Source organism: Dendrobates tinctorius, unplaced genomic scaffold (genome assembly GCF_039654945.1).
Source record: "Dendrobates tinctorius isolate UK_male_01 unplaced genomic scaffold, ASM3965494v1 ptg000020l, whole genome shotgun sequence".
NCBI classification, from domain to species: domain Eukaryota; kingdom Metazoa; phylum Chordata; class Amphibia; order Anura; family Dendrobatidae; genus Dendrobates; species Dendrobates tinctorius.
This window is the reverse complement of record NW_027361688.1, coordinates 9,929,550-9,949,931: the sequence shown is the minus strand read 5'-3', so window position 1 is coordinate 9,949,931 and position 20,382 is coordinate 9,929,550. Positions and strand designations below refer to the sequence as shown.

Here is a 20,382-nt window from a genome sequence, read left to right as displayed (position 1 = left end):
CTCCTGCGACATCAGGTTTAGAACATCTTTTTCTGTTTATCCTTTTTATTTTGTCCAGTGTGTGTCTCTATGCTTTTCTCTCTCTTATTCTGTTCATTCCTCCTCTGTCTCTTCCCAATTCAATAAATGTCAATAGGCAGCTGTAACCCGATCCCTCAGTAAGTTGAAAGTCTGTCTTATTTTGATGAAAACAAACCTTCATCTTACTGAGGGATCAGGTTACAGCTGCCTATTGAAGTCTATAGAATTAGGATGGGAAAGAGGAGGAATGAACGGAGCAGCAGATTTCAGAGTGAATGATAAGTTCAGGAGGTACGAGGGAAGAGAAGAAGTGGCTCGTAAGTCGAGGAAGAAGTTTTTTTTTTTATATTGGCTTTTACAATAGATTTACACAATGTTTATTAAAAAGAAAAAAGGACAGTAAGTACTTAACTGCTTCACATTGAAAATAGGTATAGCATTTTCCTTCCCTTAACGAGTAAGATTCCTGATCCTCTGGACTTGGCTTTTTGCAGCCACAGGAATAGACCGTAAAATAGTGCTGAGTGTTTATGCTGCAGGGAGAAGATAATGGCTGCTGACGTTTCACTTAGGAGTCCAATGTGTATATCCAAAGGTCGTAAATCTCATCAAGATATACCTTTAAATTCGACTTTGTGGTAAGCGGTCGTAAACTCCACCGTAGTTTAATATTTGCGCTGTTTCTGCTTATTTTACACTTCCAACCATATAACACCTTATCCCAGCACATTCGCTCATCACTAATCGCTATGAATATTGACAAAGGGTTGAAAAAGTATACACACCTCTTAAAGCTTATCATTTCTCAGAGAATATACACATACATTGGTAATATAGAACCTTTTTTTTTCAAGAGGGTAAATGAGGCCATTGTACATTTATCCTTTTACATTGAATTGTAGCCCCCCCCCCCCGGAGCTTGCAGTCTCTGGTATATTTATAGCAACCTTAGTTCATTATCTACAGGGTAAAAATCAATAATGTCAGCGGGGAAGTATTGAGCGCACCAAGCAAACTGTAACCCCTTCCTGTAAAAGAAAAAACCAAACCCTAAGTAAATACAAGTCCTTCTGTGAATAGTGTAAAATTACATCTAAAGCGCAAAGTCCTTCAGTCTCACAGACACAGAACGAAAACTGCAGCTGCATCCCCCTCCTCCCTCTCTTTCCTCTCTTCTATTTATCATATTACGCTAGATATATCCTTAGGTGACTTAGGGCAGTTTCAAACATTTTCCACTGAAAGTAATAAGAAAGGTATAAAAATGCATAAAAAGGGTATGCCGATGCTAAAACAAAATGTATGGGGTAGTAAAATTTAAGTTATTTTCTTTTATTTGGTGACGAAGTATCATGTTTGAGGGTTTAACCATTAAGTGTTGCTTAGCCCCTTTTACTTCTTATGTTGGGTCTGCATTTGTGGAGCGAGCTCAGGAGCTGCGAGATGACGTTTAACTGTGAATCCAACTTTGGGGTGAGATTAAACACTCACTAGAAAGCATAGCACTTGCCTTTTTCTACTAGTGCCTCTCGCTCACACTCCCAAGAAAACAAAAGGATCAGGTACAGTGGGTACGGAAAGTATTCAGACCCCTTTAGATTTTTCACTCTTTGTTTCATTGCAGCCATTTGGTAAATTCAAAAAAGTTCATTTTTTTCTCATTAATGTACAGTCTGCACCTCATCTTGACTGAAAAAAAAACAGAAATGTAGAAATTTTTGCAAATTTATTAAAAAAGAAAACCTGAAATATCACATGGTCATAAGTATTCAGACCCTTTGCTCAGTATTGAGTAGAGAGCTAGTACAGCCATGAGTCGTCTTGGGAATGATGCAACAAGTTTTTCACCCCTGGATTTGGGGATCCTCTGCCATTCTTCCTTGCAGATCCTCTCCAGTTCCGTCAGGTTGGATGGTGAACGTTGGTGGACAGCCATTTTCAGGTCTCTCCAGAGATGCTCAATTGGGTTTAGGTCAGGGCTCTGGCTGGGCCAGTCAAGAATGGTCACAGAGTTGTTCTGAAGCCACTCCTTTGTTATTTTAGCTGTGTGCTTAGGGTCATTGTCTTGTTGGAAGGTGAACCTTCGGCCAAGTCTGAGGTCCAGAGCACTCTGGAAGAGGTTATCATCCAGGATATCTCTGTACTTGGCCGCATTCATGTTTCCTTCAATTGCAACCAGTCGTCCTGTTCCTGCAGCTGAAAAACACCCCCATAGCATGATGCTGCCACCACCATGTTTCACTGTTGGGATTGTGTTGGGCAGGCGATGAGCAGTGCCTGGTTTTCTCAACACATACATCTTAGAATTATCACCAAAAAGATCTATCTTCGTCTCATCAGACGCGAGAATCTTATTTCTCAAAGTCTGGGAGTCCTTCATGTGTTTTTTAGCAAACTCTATGCAGGCTTTCATATGTCTGGCACTGAGGAGAGGCTTCCGTCAGGCCACTCTGCCATTAGGCCGATTGATGGAGGGCTGCAGTGATAGTTGATTTTGTGGAACCTTCTCCCCTCTCCCTACTGCATCTGTGGAGCTCAGCCACAGTGATCTTGGGGTTCTTCTTTACCTCTCTCACCAAAGCTCTTCTCCCACGATTGCTCAGATTGGCTGGACGGCCAGGTCTAGGAAGACTTCTGGTGGTCCCAAACTTCTTCCATTTATGGATTACGGAGGCCACTGTGCTCTTAGGAACCTTGAGTACTGCAGAAATTCTTTTGTAACCTTGGCCAGATCTGTGCCTTTCCACAATTCTGTCTCTGAGCTCCTTGGCCGGTTCCTTTGTCCTCATGATTCTCATTTGGTGTGACATGCACTGTGAGCTGTGAGGTCTTATATAGACAGGTGTGCGCCTTTACAAATCAAGTCCTATCAGTTTAATTACACACAGCTGGACTCCAATGAAGGAGTAGAACCATCTCAAGGAAGATCACAAGGAAGAGGACAGCATGTGACTTAAATATGAGTGTCTGAGCAAAGGGTCTGAATACTTATGGCCATGTGATATTTCAGTTTTTCTTTTTTAATAAATTTGCAAACATTTCTACATTTCTGTTTTTTTCAGTCAAGATGGGATGCAGAGTGCACATTAATGAGAAAAAATGAACTTTTTTGAGTTTACCAAATGGCTGCAATGAAACAAAGAGTGAAAAATTTAAAGGGGTCTGAACACTTTCCGTACCCACTGTCTATATGGCATAAATGTCTGATATTGGAGCTTAATGTAAAAGTTCTAAATCAGCATTCCTAAGCATTAGACTTTTTTAGCGCTAGACATACAGTCATGTGTCACACAAGCCTCTTCGCACGGGGTTCTTTGCTGAGACCATTTCCTGACTGGTTCCAATTTTAGATGGTTCCCATTTTTGTACACTAGAAAAGAATGGAAACATGTAATATAGAGGTTCATCGCTTAACAAAACTGTCAAAGGCGACCTTCTCTGTAGTTTCTTCTGATGGCGAAGTCCTAGAGAGTTCGAAAAGAGTTGAGGATAAAACCACAATCATTCACCATACCCTGAATTCTATGGATAGCCTTCATTTCATACCAGCCAACTGCGCAGCATCCTCGCATCTCCTACAATAGAAAGGATACTTTTTCGGCCTAAAAAAATGCATGTAATTGGGTTTTATGTGCGTTTTTCTTCGGGAATGTTTTCTTTTGCTTGTGGATAGTCTTTTTAGCACCATATTTTACATTATCATTCATAGATCATGTGCTTTCAAAATTCCTCATACATTTTTCTGTGAAAAATGCTACCAAGGAGCATAATATGTTTTCAATTTACCGTATAGACTCGAGTATAAGCCGAGATTTTCAGCCCATTTTTTAGGCTGAAAGTGCCCCCACTCGGCTTATACTTGAGTCATTGTAAGTAATGAATATGCACGCAACTCCACTCCCATAGGCGTGGAGCGCATATTCATTACTTTAATGAGTGGTACCACATGACCGCTGAACACAGGAAGAAGCTGTAGGCCCCAGAGACCATCGGAGAAGCAGGGGAGTGCAGAGACCGCGCCAGGAGGGGGTGAGCATGACGGGGAGGACGGAGAAGCCATGCATATACAGGGGAGGACGCTGAGCCCTGCATACACCAGGGGGAGGATGGAGGAGCCATGCAAACAGGGGGAGGACGGGGGAGACATGCATACACGAGGGAGGATGGGGAGGACGCTGAGCCATGCATACACCAGGGGGAGGATGGAGGAGCTATGCATACAGGGGGAGGACGGGGGAGCCATGCATACACGGGGGAGGATGGGGAGGACGCTGAGCCATGCATACACCAGGGGGAGGATGGAGGAGCTATGCATACAGGGGGAGGACGGGGGAGACATGCATACACGGGGGAGGATGGGGAGGACGCTGAGCCATGCATACACCAGGGGGAGGATGGAGGAGCTATGCATACAGGGGGAGGACGGGGGAGCCATGCATACACGGGGGAGGATGGGGAGGACGCTGAGCCATGCATACACACGGGGGGGAGGATGGAGGAGCCATGCAAACAGGGGGAGGATGGGGGAGACATGCATACACGGGGGAGGATGGGGAGGACGCTGAGCCATGCATACACCAGGGGGAGGATGGAGGAGCCATGCAAACAGGGGGAGGATGGGGGAGACATGCATACACGGGGGAGGATGGGGAGGACGCTGAGCCATGCATACACCAGGGGGAGGATGAAGGAGCCATGCAAACAGGGGGAGGACGGGGGAGACATGCATACACGGGGGAGGATGGGGAGGACGCTGAGCCATGCATACACCAGGGGGAGGATGGAGGAGCCATGCAAACAGGGGGAGGACGGGGGAGACATGCATACACGGGGGAGGATGGGGAGGACGCTGAGCCATGCATACACCAGGGGGAGGATGGAGGAGCCATGCAAACAGGGGGAGGACGGGGGAGACATGCATACACGGGGGAGGATGGGGAGGACGCTGAGCCATGCATACACCAGGGGGAGGATGGAGGAGCCATGCAAACAGGGGGAGGACGGGGGAGACATGCATACACGGGGGAGGATGGGGAGGACGCTGAGCCATGCATACACCAGGGGGAGGATGGAGGAGCCATGCAAACAGGGGGAGGATGGGGGAGACATGCATACACGGGGGAGGATGGGGAGGACGCTGAGCCCTGCATACACCAGGGGGAGGATGGAGGAGCCATGCAAACAGGGGGAGGATGGGGGAGACATGCATACACGGGGGAGGATGGGGAGGACGCTGAGCCATGCATACACCAGGGGGAGGAAGGAGGAGCCATGCAAACAGGAGGAGGATGGAGGAGCCATACAAACAGGGGGAGGATGGGGGAGACATGCATACACGGGGGAGGATGGGGAGGACGCTGAGCCATGCATACACCAGGGGGAGGATGAAGGAGCCATGCAAACAGGGGGAGGACGGGGGAGACATGCATACACGGGGGAGGATGGGGAGGACGCTGAGCCATGCATACACCAGGGGGAGGATGGAGGAGCCATGCAAACAGGGGGAGGACGGGGGAGACATGCATACACGGGGGAGGATGGGGAGGACGCTGAGCCATGCATACACCAGGGGGAGGATGGAGGAGCCATGCAAACAGGGGGAGGACGGGGGAGACATGCATACACGAGGGAGGATGGGGAGGACGCTGAGCCATGCATACACCAGGGGGAGGATGGAGAAGCTATGCATACAGGGGGAGGATGGAGGAGCCATGCATACAGTAGGGGGAGGACGGAGGAGCCATGCATACAGGAGAAGGACAGAGGAGCCATGCATACATCAGGTGGAGGATGAAGGAGCCATGCATACATTAGGGGGAGGACGGAGGAGCCATGCATACAGGGGGAGGACGGACATACAGGACAGGGATGAGGGGACAATTCATACCCGGCTTATACTCGAGTCAATAAGCTTACCTAGTTTTCCTTGGCAAAATTAGGTGCCTCTGCTTATACTCAGGTTGGCTTATACTCGAGTATATCCAGTACTTATTTTTTTAAATGAGAAAAAAATGATATTTTTAAAAAGCCTCAAAGTTCTAAAAAAAAAAAAAAAAAAAAGGCCATACCTAAATCATGCTGCAATTCTGAAAAAAGACACACTGTTGAAAAAAAGACAAAACAGCAGTGTGTATTTTAAATAAAATCTTTTTTTTTAATTGTATTTTTGCAATTAAAGATCATGTGATTCACAGATCATGCAATTTCCATATTCCTCATGGAATCATGAGTGGTAATGTCAAACATGCAACAACAACAAAAAAAATGCAGCCAAAAACTGCGATACGCATTAACATATGAAAAAAAGTGATTTTTTGGGGGGCTTTTAAGAAAAACGCCAGAAACTGGTAAAAAAAAAACCACCATTGATGAAGCATGCTATAATTTTGAAATAAAAAGCCACGATCTAAAAAAGAAATGCAAAAAAAAGCTAATTCTCTGGCCGTAAAAAAAGCAAAAAAATAAAACTAATAAAATTAAAAGCGGCAATTTTCCATAAAACTCTAAAAAATAAACTGTCTGTTGCCCATAGCAACAAAGCAGAGCACAGGTTTAAATTCAAACTGTGCAAGGATTAGCAAACACTGTGCTGTTGATTGGTTGCTACGGGCAACAGGAGCCGTTTTTTTTTAAAGAGAATGTTGGGCTGGAATTTAAAAAAGATTTCAAACTTTCAAAAACATCGGCAGGTGGTGACCGTTGATGACCGTTGGTGAAGGTTGATGACTGTTGGTGGCGGTTGATGACTGCTGGTGACAAAGATGACCAATGGAAATGTGACAAGACAGAAGAGCTCAAAATTGCCAGTCCAATTGGAATACTCTATTTACATGTACTTATTGAATTATTGATTACATTAATGCTCATCAATTAAATCTAAAGTGTGATCTAAGTAACACCAAGAAGCTTCTTCCCTAAAATATATTTTTTTGTGTTTGTCTCGGCGGCACTTCTTATTGTAAAACCTGCGGTTTTGAATGTTCCGTGCCTTTTGACATGAGGACAAACATTATAAGGCAAAACAGCAGAAGTTGACAAAAATAGAGCAAAGGAATAGAAATCAAGTATGTCAAAAACAAAATTTGGTTCAAGGAGACAAGATGAAGGATGTACCCGAAAATGGTGTAGATGTAACAATTATTTTCACACGTGTATGTTAATTTCTCTCACATCTGGAGGCAACCTTTCCGAGGGTCATTTATGACCTTTTAAGAGTTCCCTTGGGAGGATCCTAGGAGAATATTTCCAAGTGGCTGCACAAGAGATCAAAAACGTCAGATATCTCAAACCTGGTGGTGCTCCTCAAGGCAGATCACAATAGTGGGGACCCTACCAGATACCCTAAAGGACCACAAAGGTTTTTACGGAAAGATACGACACATATGGGCAGGCCTTATACAAGAAGGTATGGGACTACCCGTCTTCAGTGATACACACCTGTCTCTGGTCCGTTCTCTGCTCCCACAACCCGGTCAACTAAACTCTCCTGTGCTCCATATCAGGTTTTTCACGTAGCCCGGCATGCTCCGATGTGATCATCTACTTAGGCCTACATAAGGCCAACCAAGACACACATCTATGTGTTGGTATTAAGACCCTTAGTTTGTCAATACACTGCTACTGTTAAGGATGCTAATAATTTAAGTTAATTATAGTTCAAAATATACAAAATAGCTTTGGCACCAAGAGCCACATCTGTGCTGTTTACAAGACCTACGTACTTTTAGATATTATTTTATTCTGCTTTGCTAATGAGGTTACTCCCAAGAAAATTACTATAAAGGCTTTTAACTTCCTCCATAAAATGGAGCTTCTGGATTTGACTGACATTAACAGTCTACTGTGGTTATTCTCTGTTTAGTTAAACATACATCCATTGACCTCAGATTTGGCAGCAGACAATTAAGAGGATTGCACACCCCTTGAGTATGACACCCAAAACACTACCTGTTCCCAGTCTTCCAGGACCTCTGCAACCTGTTCCTGCTCTCCTGTCCACCTGTGGTCTTCCAGGACTCCAGCTCCCTGTTTCTGGTCTCCTGTCCACCTGCAGCTTCCAGGACGTTTTCTGTTCGCCTGCGGCTTCCAGGACATCTCCTGTCTGTTTATGACTTCCAGGACCTCTGCTACCTTTTCCCGGTCTTCCAGGACCTCTGTTACCTGTTCCCAGTCTTCTGTACATCTGAGACTTCCAGGACATCTCCTGTCCACCAGCAGCATACAGGATGTCTGCTACCCTTTCCCAGTCTTCCAGGACCTCTGCTATATGTCTGCAGTCTACAAGACATTGGCTACCTCACTGAAGTTTCCAGGACTTTTGCTACCTGTTTTGAGACTCCTATCTGCATACAGTCTCCCGTACTTCTGCTACCTGTTTCCCACGTGCCTCAACTGTCTGCTGCACTGAGGCCGGTAGCTTGTGTGCCCACCTGGCTTTGAAGATCCACCTCACCTATTGAGCCTATGGCCTGTTTCACACATCAGTTTTTTCTGTCAGTTGCAATCCGCCAAAATGGCGGAAAATGGATCCACCTGCGTACGGACATCAACGTGTGATACCGGACCGGTTTTTTTTACGGATCCGGCGAAGGAAGAATTTGTCTGGGCAGGAAAGAGAGAGAGAGAATTTTTGCTCAGCCGCCAGATCGGGATTTAGGGTTAAATTTACTGCAAACGCGATTCTGCTGGGCAGGCGCAGTGTAAAGTGCGGATCCGGCCAGCCAGAAAAACGTTGCATTGCCCGTCCAGTATTCTCATCGGACGCCAAAATCTTGGCGGATCCGCAAAAAAAACGGATCCAACGGATGCCCATCCGACAAGATCCGCCGGTAATGCAAGTCTATGGGGAAAAACCGGATCCGCCAAAAAAAATGGCGGATCCGTTTTTTTTTGCAAAACGGCGGATCTTGACTGATGGAGATAAACGGAAGTGGGAAACAGGCCTAATATTCAAGCAGATAGAGCAGTGTAGGATCCCAGACGAGGGGACAAAAGCAGACGGTTATATCAGCATGTGAGTCTATGAAAGTGTTGCGTTGATGAGTCTCTAAGAGAGTGGAAACAGGAACCCATGTAGTGAAGACTATTCGTCAGGAGCCTGAGGAGCATAAAGGCCATTTTAGGAATTGCTTCATAAATGGGTTACGTGTTGCTCTTAGGCAAGAGAGTATGTGTTTAAGGCCAGAATGCTTCCAAGTGGAATTACAACAGGCTTTGACAATCCTAAAGGGAATAGAAGAGTAGCACAAGTAAAATAAAGAAAATCACAGGCCAACGTTATGGTGGTAACTGGAAAGGGAGAGACTATAAAAGCCAAGGACATGCTACATCTATGACAAAGAGGGGCATTTCAAGATAAATTGTCCTGAATTTCTTGCCCCCGTCACCCGGGTTCAATGATTTCCAGAGCAGGAACAATAGGAAATAGGCATCCCTGTATCCAACCCTGTCCCTGTTGGGATCTTGAATGACCCATCCTGATCTAGACTCTATGCATACATTGAAGTGATGATGTGATGGGGAGATAGTGTTGGATACATGGTCAAGCCCTTACGAGAAACTAATACTACATTGTATAAAAATATTCTAAAAGTCACAAGACAGTTTGGTGTCAAAGAGTTGCCTTGCCAAATTGATAGGAGCGGACCTTTAAAAATTATTTGCAAAATTGGCCACTTTTGACCTGATGACTGGTTCCCCTCAATTATTCTGATAGGACTGGGAATTACGCGTTCTTCTGTCTTGTCTCATTTCTATTTGTCATCTTTGTCACTAATTTCTACTATAATACAGGGATCACAATCGAGAGACTACGTCGTACATGCCAAGTGACTTCTGTTTTTCCCCGGCAAGCCACTCTCTGACACGAGTTAGCCCTAACTTGAGATCCACAGATCTGTAGACGTTTCCATGAACAACAATTTGGAACCTTATTAGAATTCTGCGGCAACACCAGTTTTGGTAAATTTGTCCTATTTGTCATATTCAATATGATGTATGTGAACGAGGGCTTAGGGGTATGATAGACGTCACCAGAGGTGGGGGGGGAGTTCATCTACCGGGGTAAAAGTCGGCTGAGCTAAATTTTATTTTGGGAGCATAAAGTGGCCGCTGGCGGAAAATTTACAGTATTCGGGACTTGTTATTTTCTCCTATTCCTTTTATCTGTTGGGCTGATTTTATGTACAGTATTTATTGTATTGTTTCCGATCTGGAGTTAATCATAACATCCCTCTTGGCGGGCGTTATAAGAAAATTAGAAGGGGGATTAGTTTCTTCCAGGATTCACAGTCCTAGGAAATTTACCGGAACAAGTGCAACCAGTCCTCGAAAAACCGGCTCACAAGCGTATGAAACGATGGACCTTCTCGTTGATCCTGTTTATCATAATTCCTCTTTGGGAGCGTTTCCCGGAATGGAGATGTAGAATGATATCAATGCCATTAGCAGGTATGGATGGTGGCCATAAAGGTTAATTGGCGCCGTTGCAGGGCGAGAGTAATTAAGTGGTGTTCTATGGTAGCAAGTAATGACTTTGTGACCGAGATATAGAAACAAGGACAATACAGCTGTCAATGTGTGAAGAGTAATGTGAGTAACGGCACTAGGTAAAAGGGACACCGGGATTTATGGATTGTAATGGAGTCTGGTGTGATACTCATAAATAGTGTCATGTTGCATTATCACTTTGTTGTGTAAAATACATGTTTTCTATGCATTAAATCATAAATGTATGATCCATAACATAATATATAGTGTTACTATAGCAATAGCCAATCAAAATAGCCAACACTTGTGAAGGAGTGTAAGCATGGTAAAAACTTTGAGTATTAAAAAAAATGTTTATTAAAGAATCTATATGATAACGATAAGTTAAAAGTAATAGCAGTGGTGCCTCACAATGTGGGGGAAGGCCTGACAAAAATACCCATACAGGCCAGCAAAATAATACAAACCAATATGTACAGCAAGGTAAAAAATTATTATAAATAGGCCCGATGCAAACTCTCCGTATAAAGATACACAAAATAGCAATGGGAGAGACAAATGTTGTGAGCTCATTTTCGGGTTTGCCTCTGGCTTCTGGTGAGGGTTATGGAGCTGGCTGTGCTGACAGAGTAGTGAGTTCTCTATCTGGACTCCCTCTGTTGGTGAAGGGAGGTAATGAAGCTGATCTAAATGGCAGAGACTGGCCACCTGAGGAGGAGGACTGTGATTTGACATCAGGAGTTTCTGATTGGATTTAAGGCAGCCGACTCCCTAGTTTCTTGCTGGTGATTTTTCCTGACTCTGGCTCCTGGTTTCCAGTTTGGTTCCTGCCTTCCTAAATCTAAGTTTTCTCTGCTATTGTTCATATGAGTTTTTGTCTGGTTTACTTAGTTTTTGTGTTCAGCCAGCCCTGGCTGGGACTGGGCTGAATCCCCATTTTGTCTCTGATCAGTTGATCTCTTTGCTCTGTCTTCAGAATATACATGAGTGCTGATATAGGGATTTGAAGTCTAGCGACTTCAGGGCCTTTTTCTATCAGACGTGTTGGACATTCTTTTTGGCAGGGTTTTTTGCGTGATTGCAGACAGCAGCTTTTCTTTCCTGTCCTTTCTAGTTAGTGAGGGCCCCATCGTTTGCTCAGCCTATCTTTCTACCTGTGTCTGTGTTTTCATCTTGTTTCACCGACAATACATGTTGGGGGCTGTCTATTGCTTTGGGGTCTGCTCTGGGGCAGTTTAGATTTTCCTTTTCTTTCTTTAGGCTTATTTAGGTCTCCGGACGTGACGAGGCGTCTAGGATCACCGTAGGCACGCTCCACGGCTACTGCTAGTTGTTGTGGATAGGATCAGAGGTCTGCAATCTGCTAGTTACCAACCTCTCCGGTTTTCTGGGCTTAGCTTGCTTTTTGTTTTTTCCTCCTCGGTGACTCATTCATAACAGACAAAGCTCTGGGAGAGGGATATGCTGCTGCCAGCAGTCTATGTCTCTGAGTTACATACAGGCAGTGGCAAAAGTAAAAAAGAGCATCAGTGCATAAGGGTAGCCAACATATAGGTCTAAATAAAGTGACAGTGCATGTAGGAGAGATAAAGCACGGAAGTGACAGGCTAAGATTTCATTACATTACCTCTAGTGTAGAGTTTAAGGCATAGGCCAAGGGTTTTTTAGGAGTTCCCCAGCCCTGACGCACGTTTCGATAACACTTCCTCAGGGGGCGTTTCAGGGGTGGGGGAACGCCGGACGTTATAAGGAGAAGGGAGCCAATTGGAAAATCACCAAGCCAGTCACATGGTACAGGGGCCCAGCTGTCGAGATGCATCAATTGCACGTCCCATCATATGACACATCACTTCCGCAAGTCAGCGTCGCAGTCATGGTGAGATTGCAATGAATGCTAGCAGCGTCTATTGTGCCGGGAGCAGAACGAGTCAGGGTGCGGCGCACAACTGCTATCAGCTGCAGGAATGTAAAAACAAGTGTATGGGGCAACAAAACTAAATACTGACATGTGTACAGGAAATTGTGAAGGGCCAAGTGGTGGAGTGAAGGGTAAGTGAACAGTGCAAAAAGGACAAAAAGTGAACTAACTGATCTAACCGACAAGCCTACAACCTGCAGTAACCACCGATCCACCAAACCGCTGCACGACCAGCTCTACCCTCGCCTACTGTATCCTCACCCATCCCTTGTAGATTGTGAGCCCTCGCGGGCAGGGTCCTCTCTCCTCCTGTACCAGTTATGACTTGTATTGTTTAAGATTACTGTACTTGTATGTATTATGTATACCCCTTCTCACATGTAAAGCGCCATGGAACAAAGGGCGCTCTAATAATAAATAATAATAATAACTAACAATTAAGGGGTGGATGAAGCATTTCATTGTGAAACGTGCGTCGGGTGTGGAGGGTTCCCCAGGAGTGCACTCTAGGTAACTATGTTTTGTTATGTGTTTACACACTGTCATTTTTGAATATATCTATGCCTTTGGTATCTGCGTTAGGGTTCTCATGCTGTTGTGATTTATTTTTAATTTGTTTGCTATCTTGTACACATTGCTTTTTATATATTTATATTTATCTCAGCATACTTATGCTTTTACCTTCTGTTATGTGTCCTGGGTGGCTCACAAAAGATTCTGATATATAAATTATGATATATTTCTGTGACACCTATGATGTTTGGTTAGTAGTTCCCTTATGTTTGTGCATAGTTACATAGAACCAACATTGGTTTTTCATCTATACGTGCCTGCATTATATATATATATATGACCGTTAATGTATATGTGTTTTTGGTCACTTCCGCCTTTTTCTCTTGTTCCTGTGGTGCTTGCCCAGTTCTTTCACATTTTAAGATATCTTCTAATAAAGATTATTTTTATTCTATTTTGCCTTGTGTGAAGTGTTGTGGTTTGGTGACACATTTATGTTTACTTCATGGCTTTGTTTTAGGGATATATTTAGGTGTTGTATGTTTTCTATGCAGTATAAGGTTACCATGTATACACTCTTTTCCACATTATGTCGTTTTCTTTGTCTAACCATGTATAAAAAGCCCCTGATACTGTTGTTTGGGGCTACACCATGGCCAGAGCATAGCCAGATCATGGCTAGACCATGGCCACCCCATCACCAGATCATAGCCACACCATCACCAGACCATGGCCACACCATCGTCAGACTGTGGGCAGACCACTGCCAGATCATGGACACACCATCGCTAGACTATGACCACACCATCGCCAGACCATAGCCACACCATTGCCAGACTGTGGGCAGACCATCGCCAGACCATAGCCACAAAATCACCAGACCATGCCCACACCATTGCCAGACCATGGCCAAACCACCGCTAAACACTGCCAGATCATGGCCACACCTTGGCCAGACCATCAGCAGACCATGGCCAGACCACTGCCAGATTGGTTTTATTGGACATCTGAGTGGGTCTGTGTATTTTAGCTCACTGTCTTCTGTATCTGGTTTGTTGCGCTTCTCTAATAAACCTCAGTCCCTGCTACAGCGTCTTCTCGGATCTTTTAGCTCTCAGTAAGGACTTTCCTACAGTAAAATCACCAGGATCATGTGATAACACTGGGATTATGTGACATCACTGGTACACTCTGACACATCGGGACACTGTGACATTATTAGATTATTGTGACATCACCAGTATAAACTAGTATAACTGGGACATTGTTACATCATCATGTGATATCAGTGAGATCATGTGACATCATGGGAATCATGTGGCATCACTGGAGTCCTGTGACTTCACCGGGATCATGTGACGTCACTGGAGTCTGGTGACATGACCAGGATCATGTGTCATCACTAAAGTTTTCTGACATCATCAAGATCATGTGACATCATTGGAGTCTGGTGACATCACCAGGACCATGTGACATCACCGGGATCCTGTGACATCACTGGAATTATGTGACATCACCGGAATTTTGTGACTTCACCAACATCATCTGTGCCGTCAAAACATCTCTTGGCACAAGAACCTACCTGGATCAGCTGCTGTTTGAGTTTTTGCATTTCGGAGATATTCAGCTCGCTGAAAAGATCCGAGACGGGGTGCAGCGACTCCCCCTTCCGAACTGCAGGAGTCCGATAGTCGCCGTTCAGTTTGACAAGAGGGGTATGGATGTGACCGTTCATTTTGTCCTCATGGTTGGATTCCCCGTCCTCTGAGAATTTCAGCCCGTCCACCGCAATATTAATGTGATTGTTATACATGCTGTCGTTGATGTTGATGTATTGGGAAAGTTCTTTTCGGAGATTATTTTTCTGCTCCCTTTCATTTTTTAAGGTGTCCAGGGCTTCTTCCAGCTGATGTTCGGAGATCTCCTTCAATCGAATGGCGTCTTCCAGTTGACTGTTCAGCAGCACCGTCTCCTCCTCGAATCGCTTTATCTCATGTTTCAGGCCTTCATATTCCACCTACGTGGGGTCAAGAGAGAAAACCAAGAGTCATATAGAGGTATTATGCATCAAAACTGTCTTGCAGCGGCATTACCAGAGGTGGCGCTGGAGAGGGGATCCAATGTCAACCAGTCAGGAGAATCGGTGACAAAAACACATAATTTTATGCACTTCCTGCAGCCACCACTAGGGGAGCTCTTTGCATAGGAATTTATAAAGCCCTGACTTCCTGTGCTGAGAGCTCCCCCTAGTGGTGGCTACAAGCAGTCAGAATGTCATCATTCATCCTTGATGGCGGACTGAAGAAAGCAGGAGTTTTGGAGGCCTAAATTGGAGTGAGTTCTTTACCATTAACCTCTTCATCACCCTGAATCAACAGCACTACTCGGTGCTAACCACAAAACCACCTGAGATAAACATTATAGAGCATGATGGATATTACTGTCACCTCCTTTACCACCCTACACCATCAGCTATGCTACATATAAACCTATAACTAATGTAGAGAACAACCGATATTAATGCTAAGCTCTAACCCACTCTAGGCCACTAGGCATAACGCTTATCCATTACAACCATAGAGCAGCTTGGATATTACCATTAACTCATCCACCACCCTAGACCACCAGGGATAATGTATATTCACCCATAATTACAGTAGAGCACCTTGGATCTTACCACTAATGCCTGGAACACCTTAGACCTCCCAGGCTAATATATTTAACCTATAGCTAACCTTGAGCAAATCAGATGTTACAATTAACTCCTTTGCCACCCTAGACCACCAGGAATATTACATATGATCCCCAAAACACCCTAGAGCACTTTAGATATTACCATTAACATCTTTACGACCCTGAACCCCAAGGGCTATTATATGTTAAACCATAACCACCCTACAGCACCTTGAATCTTACCAACTGCCCCTGTACCACTCTAGACCTCCAGGGATAATACATATTAACCAACCCATAACAACCCCTGGAGCACCTTGCATATTACCATTTAACCTTTGACTATATACAACTCCAGCTATATTAATCTTCCATAAACAGCATACAATACATTATATGCTATCATTACTCCTTTGTCACCCTAGACTTCCATATATATTAACCCATAACCACGCAAAAGCATATTGGATATTATTATTAATATTTTCAACACTCTAGGACTCTAGGACTACCAGGGATAATATATATTAAGCCATAACCACACTAGAGCACCTTGGATATTACTATAACAACTTTACTACCCTATACCTCCTGTACAATGACTGATAACACCTCTATATACAGTAGATAACATAGGATCCATCATTCACAATAGGTGATGTCACAGCTCACCTCCTCCTGCACAATGACTGATAACACCTCTATATACAGTAGATAACATAGGATCCATCATTCACAATAGGTGATGTCACAGCTCACCTCCTCCTCCTCCTGCACAATGACTGATAACACCTCTATATACAGTAGATAACATAGGATCCATCATTCACAATAGGTGATGTCACAGCTCACCTCCTCTTCCTCCTGTACAATGACTGATAACACCTCTATATACAGTAGATAATACAGGATCCTCCATTCACAATAGATGATGTCACAGCTCACCTCCTCCCCCTCCTGTACAATGACTGATAACGCCTCTATACACAGTAGATAACACAGGATCCACCATTCACAATAGGTGATGTCACAGCTCACCTCCTCCCCCTCCTGTACAATGACTGATAACGCCTCTATATACAGTAGATAACACAGGATCCACCATTCTCAATAGGTGATGTCACAGCTCACCTCCTCCTCCTGTACAATGGCTGATAACACAGGGTCCACCATTCACAATAGGTGATATCACTGCTCACCTCCTCCCCCTCCTGTACAATGACTGATAACACCTCTATGTACATTATAGAACACAGGACCCACCATTCATAATAGGTGATATCACCCTTCATCTCCTCTTCCCCCTGTACAATGACTGATAACACCTCTACATACATTAGAGAAAACTGTATTCACCATTTATCTGCTTTGCACTGATGAGGGGCAACACCCCAAAACATGTGTCTGCAAATAGTGTCCGTTTTGAATATTTATCCTATCATTAAAGGGTCAGTATTGACTTTTCGGATTATTACATCCAATAGGTGGCGCTAGAGTGTAAGTCCTCTTCCTCTCCGAAGATGTTATTTTTGTACATTTATTGTCTGAGATTCTTCTGCTTTCCAGTCTTTGGGCTTCTTATTTTTTAGTTCAATCATTTTTATTGACTTATCTCATATAACAAACAGACATTTTACAAGAATCATAAGAATCCCGGCGGCCGCGCAGGGCCCTAACAAAGTCAATCAAGTCAAGATATTGCCAAGAATATGTCAAAACAATATGAGCAAGTAATGACGTATACGAATAGCTGTCTCTTTTCTCCCTCTCCCCCCCCCCCCAAGTCTGTTCCTTACCTAAATTTTGATTAATTGTGGGTTCTAACGAAGCATGTGACTGATCTGTCTTAGAACTTAAGACACTACAACCTGTGCTAATTGTGTTTGGAAATACCCTGGGCTTCTTATTTTTTATCATCAACAGGACCATTTGTTAAAAGGAGATAATTGGAGTCGGTGCTGCCCCCTGAGAGCCCTATAGTCCTCTGAGACACAGATACTAGTTTTTGAGTGAAATTTGATATATCTACTAATTAAACTCTTGTGTGTTATAAGAGGCATCCAGCTGCCAAAGATATGCATGTGCCGGGCTCAGAATCTGGGTATGTTTTTTTTATTTTATTTTATATATTTATTTATCTATTTACTTATTTATTTTTTTTCCTTTGGGAGAGTATTTTAACATCTAAATACATTTTTATTATTTCTGATTTTCCCCGTAACTGGGGCTAAAATACCAGTCCACAGTTACAGGGGAAATCATCAATAATAAAAATATGAGGCTGGTATATTAGTCCAAGTTACAGGGCAAATTCAGCCTGTTTGAACTGCAGAGCTCACATGAGTCTGTTAAGACCCAGCAGACTCTGCTCCTTACCCCTTTCCTCCCACCTTCCCCAACACTTAGAGGTGGTCATATGACTGCTGGATCTGGAGGAGGAAGAGCTTGTTCAGAGATGTGTATTAATAATGATCAAGAAGGCGGAGGTGGTAATAAACAATCTCTGCCTTCTCAAAGAGGAAACCTGAAAGAAATATTTAATTTCCCTGCAGCGCTCCCACAGGTGAAATAAAGCATTACAACACATAGCCACAAGTTATTATTCACTAATAACAGAGGGTAAGGCCAAACATCCCAGGGGGTCTTATTTGGACGTTGCTCCTGATCACAAGGGAACACTTCCATAATGAGTATGCTCAACATGATAAAGCAAGTCCCCGACGCTCATGACGAGCATACTCATCAAGCGATCCAAACATGTAACAACCTAAATATTCTGTGGGCTTTACAAGCAGCTGACTGACATTGTGCTGCTATTTAGTCTATATATGTATATCATATAGTTGTTTGGATGGAAATGATAAAGGAAGGCTGACGGTGGCATACCTGGTTTTGCTTTAAGGTGGACACTAATTTCTGTAATGTGATGTTCTCTTCTTCCAGCTCGGTGTAATCTTGAAGGAGTCTAGCCTCTCGAAATTTGTACTCTCGGATCTCTTCCTTCATCCTCATCCTCTGCAGCTCCAAAATTTCATTTGTCTAAAGAATCAAAAGAAAAACTATTATAGTATAGTATATACAAGAGCAGAGCATAGTAAAAAGGAGATACACTGCCACATAGCCTGAATTATAGCTAAAATGACAAAAAAAAGGCTCATTAGGACTCCATCAGGCAAGTATACAACAATGAACTTTTTTTTACAGTAAAAAACAACATAATAAAAAAACAAACTATACTGAATGATATGTACTTTTTTTCTACATGGATGCCCTTGGGTGACTGACAGAGTAAGGCCTGGTGCAACATGGTAGAGCTTGGGCACTGATAGGTCTACATGTCCTGCCATACGGGTTTCTAGAGAAGAATACATCCACTGATGGCCTGAACGCTGGTATGGACTTACAGTTCTGTACAAATCAGAACTTAGTAAGACCAACGTAGCCTTGTTTATAATCCTCCGTTACTGTTGGACTGGTGTGGGTATGATGAATCCTTGGACTTGTGGCGCCCCTGAGGCTCAGTCGCCACAGAGGTACTGCACCTTCTCCTAAGGTGTAGTGCCCCACCGCCTAGGTAAGTTGGGAACTCCTTTTCTCACTCCAACACCTGCACCCCACACACAGGATAGTTCAGCACTGATCACATTGCGGCTCATGCTTAGAGGGTAACAGAGCACCTTTCGTGGGTCCTTGCTTCGTAACACGAGATGTGCTGGGAGGTGGGTGGAGTTAGGTATAAAAGAGTGGGAAAGTTTAGGAGTTCTGGTCAGTCAGACGGGGAGTCTGAGTCAGAGAGCAGGCTGACAAGAGGTCAGCCTGAGGGGAGCTCAAGGCGGAGGAAGGCAGTCAGTCAGGAGAGGCTGAGGACTGGTCTTAGTGAAACGAGCTCCCTAGGAAAGGAACAGAAGGAGAGAGACGTAGAACTGCAACCTAAGCTTCCATAAGAGAGAGAAGGAACAGCACGGAACAAAGGAGTAGGAGAACAGAGAGGAGTTGTGGGTTGGAAGAGGAACCCTGCCTATAGATTCTTAGCGCAAGGCCGGGGCCCGGTCCCCGAGGTTGTATGGACACTTAAGGTTCTGCAGCAGACACCGGTGGAGTAGTTGGCTGTAAATGCACTACTCCCATCTAAGACTTGGGACACAACAGCAACACGGATAGAGAGCCGGGATCCAGGAGATCCCTGATCAGGCTACAGCTGTCTGTCATACAAGTAGAGTTGTTAGGAACATCTGACAGGAGGAACTTCAGAGTAACCACGGTACTGGAGCTCTTCATACTAACAGGCGCAATAGAGGAGTCGTTCAGGAAAGGCACATGTTGGCGGAGTGTTGGAGAAGAGAACCCTGACTTGCCCGGGAGGTTGATTGAGTCTCTACCCCGGAGGACACGGCACGGAGGCAGGCACCAGTGGGTACCACGAACTGTGAGTAAAGCTTTGAAACTGCAAGCCCTGGTGTCCTCCATTCATTCGCCGCTAACACCTTCAGCATTGCTACATCTGGGTACCAACATCTATACCATTCTGCGCCTCTCCTCATCCATTGCACCTACACTGCCCTGGGACTACAGCTCCACCTGTGGGGAGCTACACCATCTTTGCTGCACCACACCATCAGCCTCAGTGGATCTGCATGCAGCGTTGGCTAAACATCTTACTTTGCCAAACACCACGGGTGGCGTCAAGAACTATCCATATAAACTATACTATTAACATCACCGCCATTGATATTGGGCACCCAGGGCCACGGACCGGGTCACTGCTGCTC

At 44.4% G+C, this 20,382-nt stretch overlaps 1 protein-coding gene across 6 annotated transcripts in view; it reads right to left on the bottom strand.

The window, feature by feature from the left end:
- The window catches only part of BICD1 (BICD cargo adaptor 1), a 226,894-nt gene that overhangs the window by 55,990 nt on the left and 150,522 nt on the right, over positions 1–20,382 (bottom strand). For all 6 annotated transcript variants that reach the window (XM_073567643.1, XM_073567639.1, XM_073567640.1 and 3 more), the window contains exons 3-4: positions 18,500–18,652; positions 14,523–14,957 (exon numbers count right to left, since the gene is read on the bottom strand). In XM_073567643.1, coding sequence (XP_073423744.1) covers positions 14,523–14,957; positions 18,500–18,652 — 588 coding nt within the window. The remainder of the gene's footprint in view (positions 1–14,522; positions 14,958–18,499; positions 18,653–20,382) is intronic.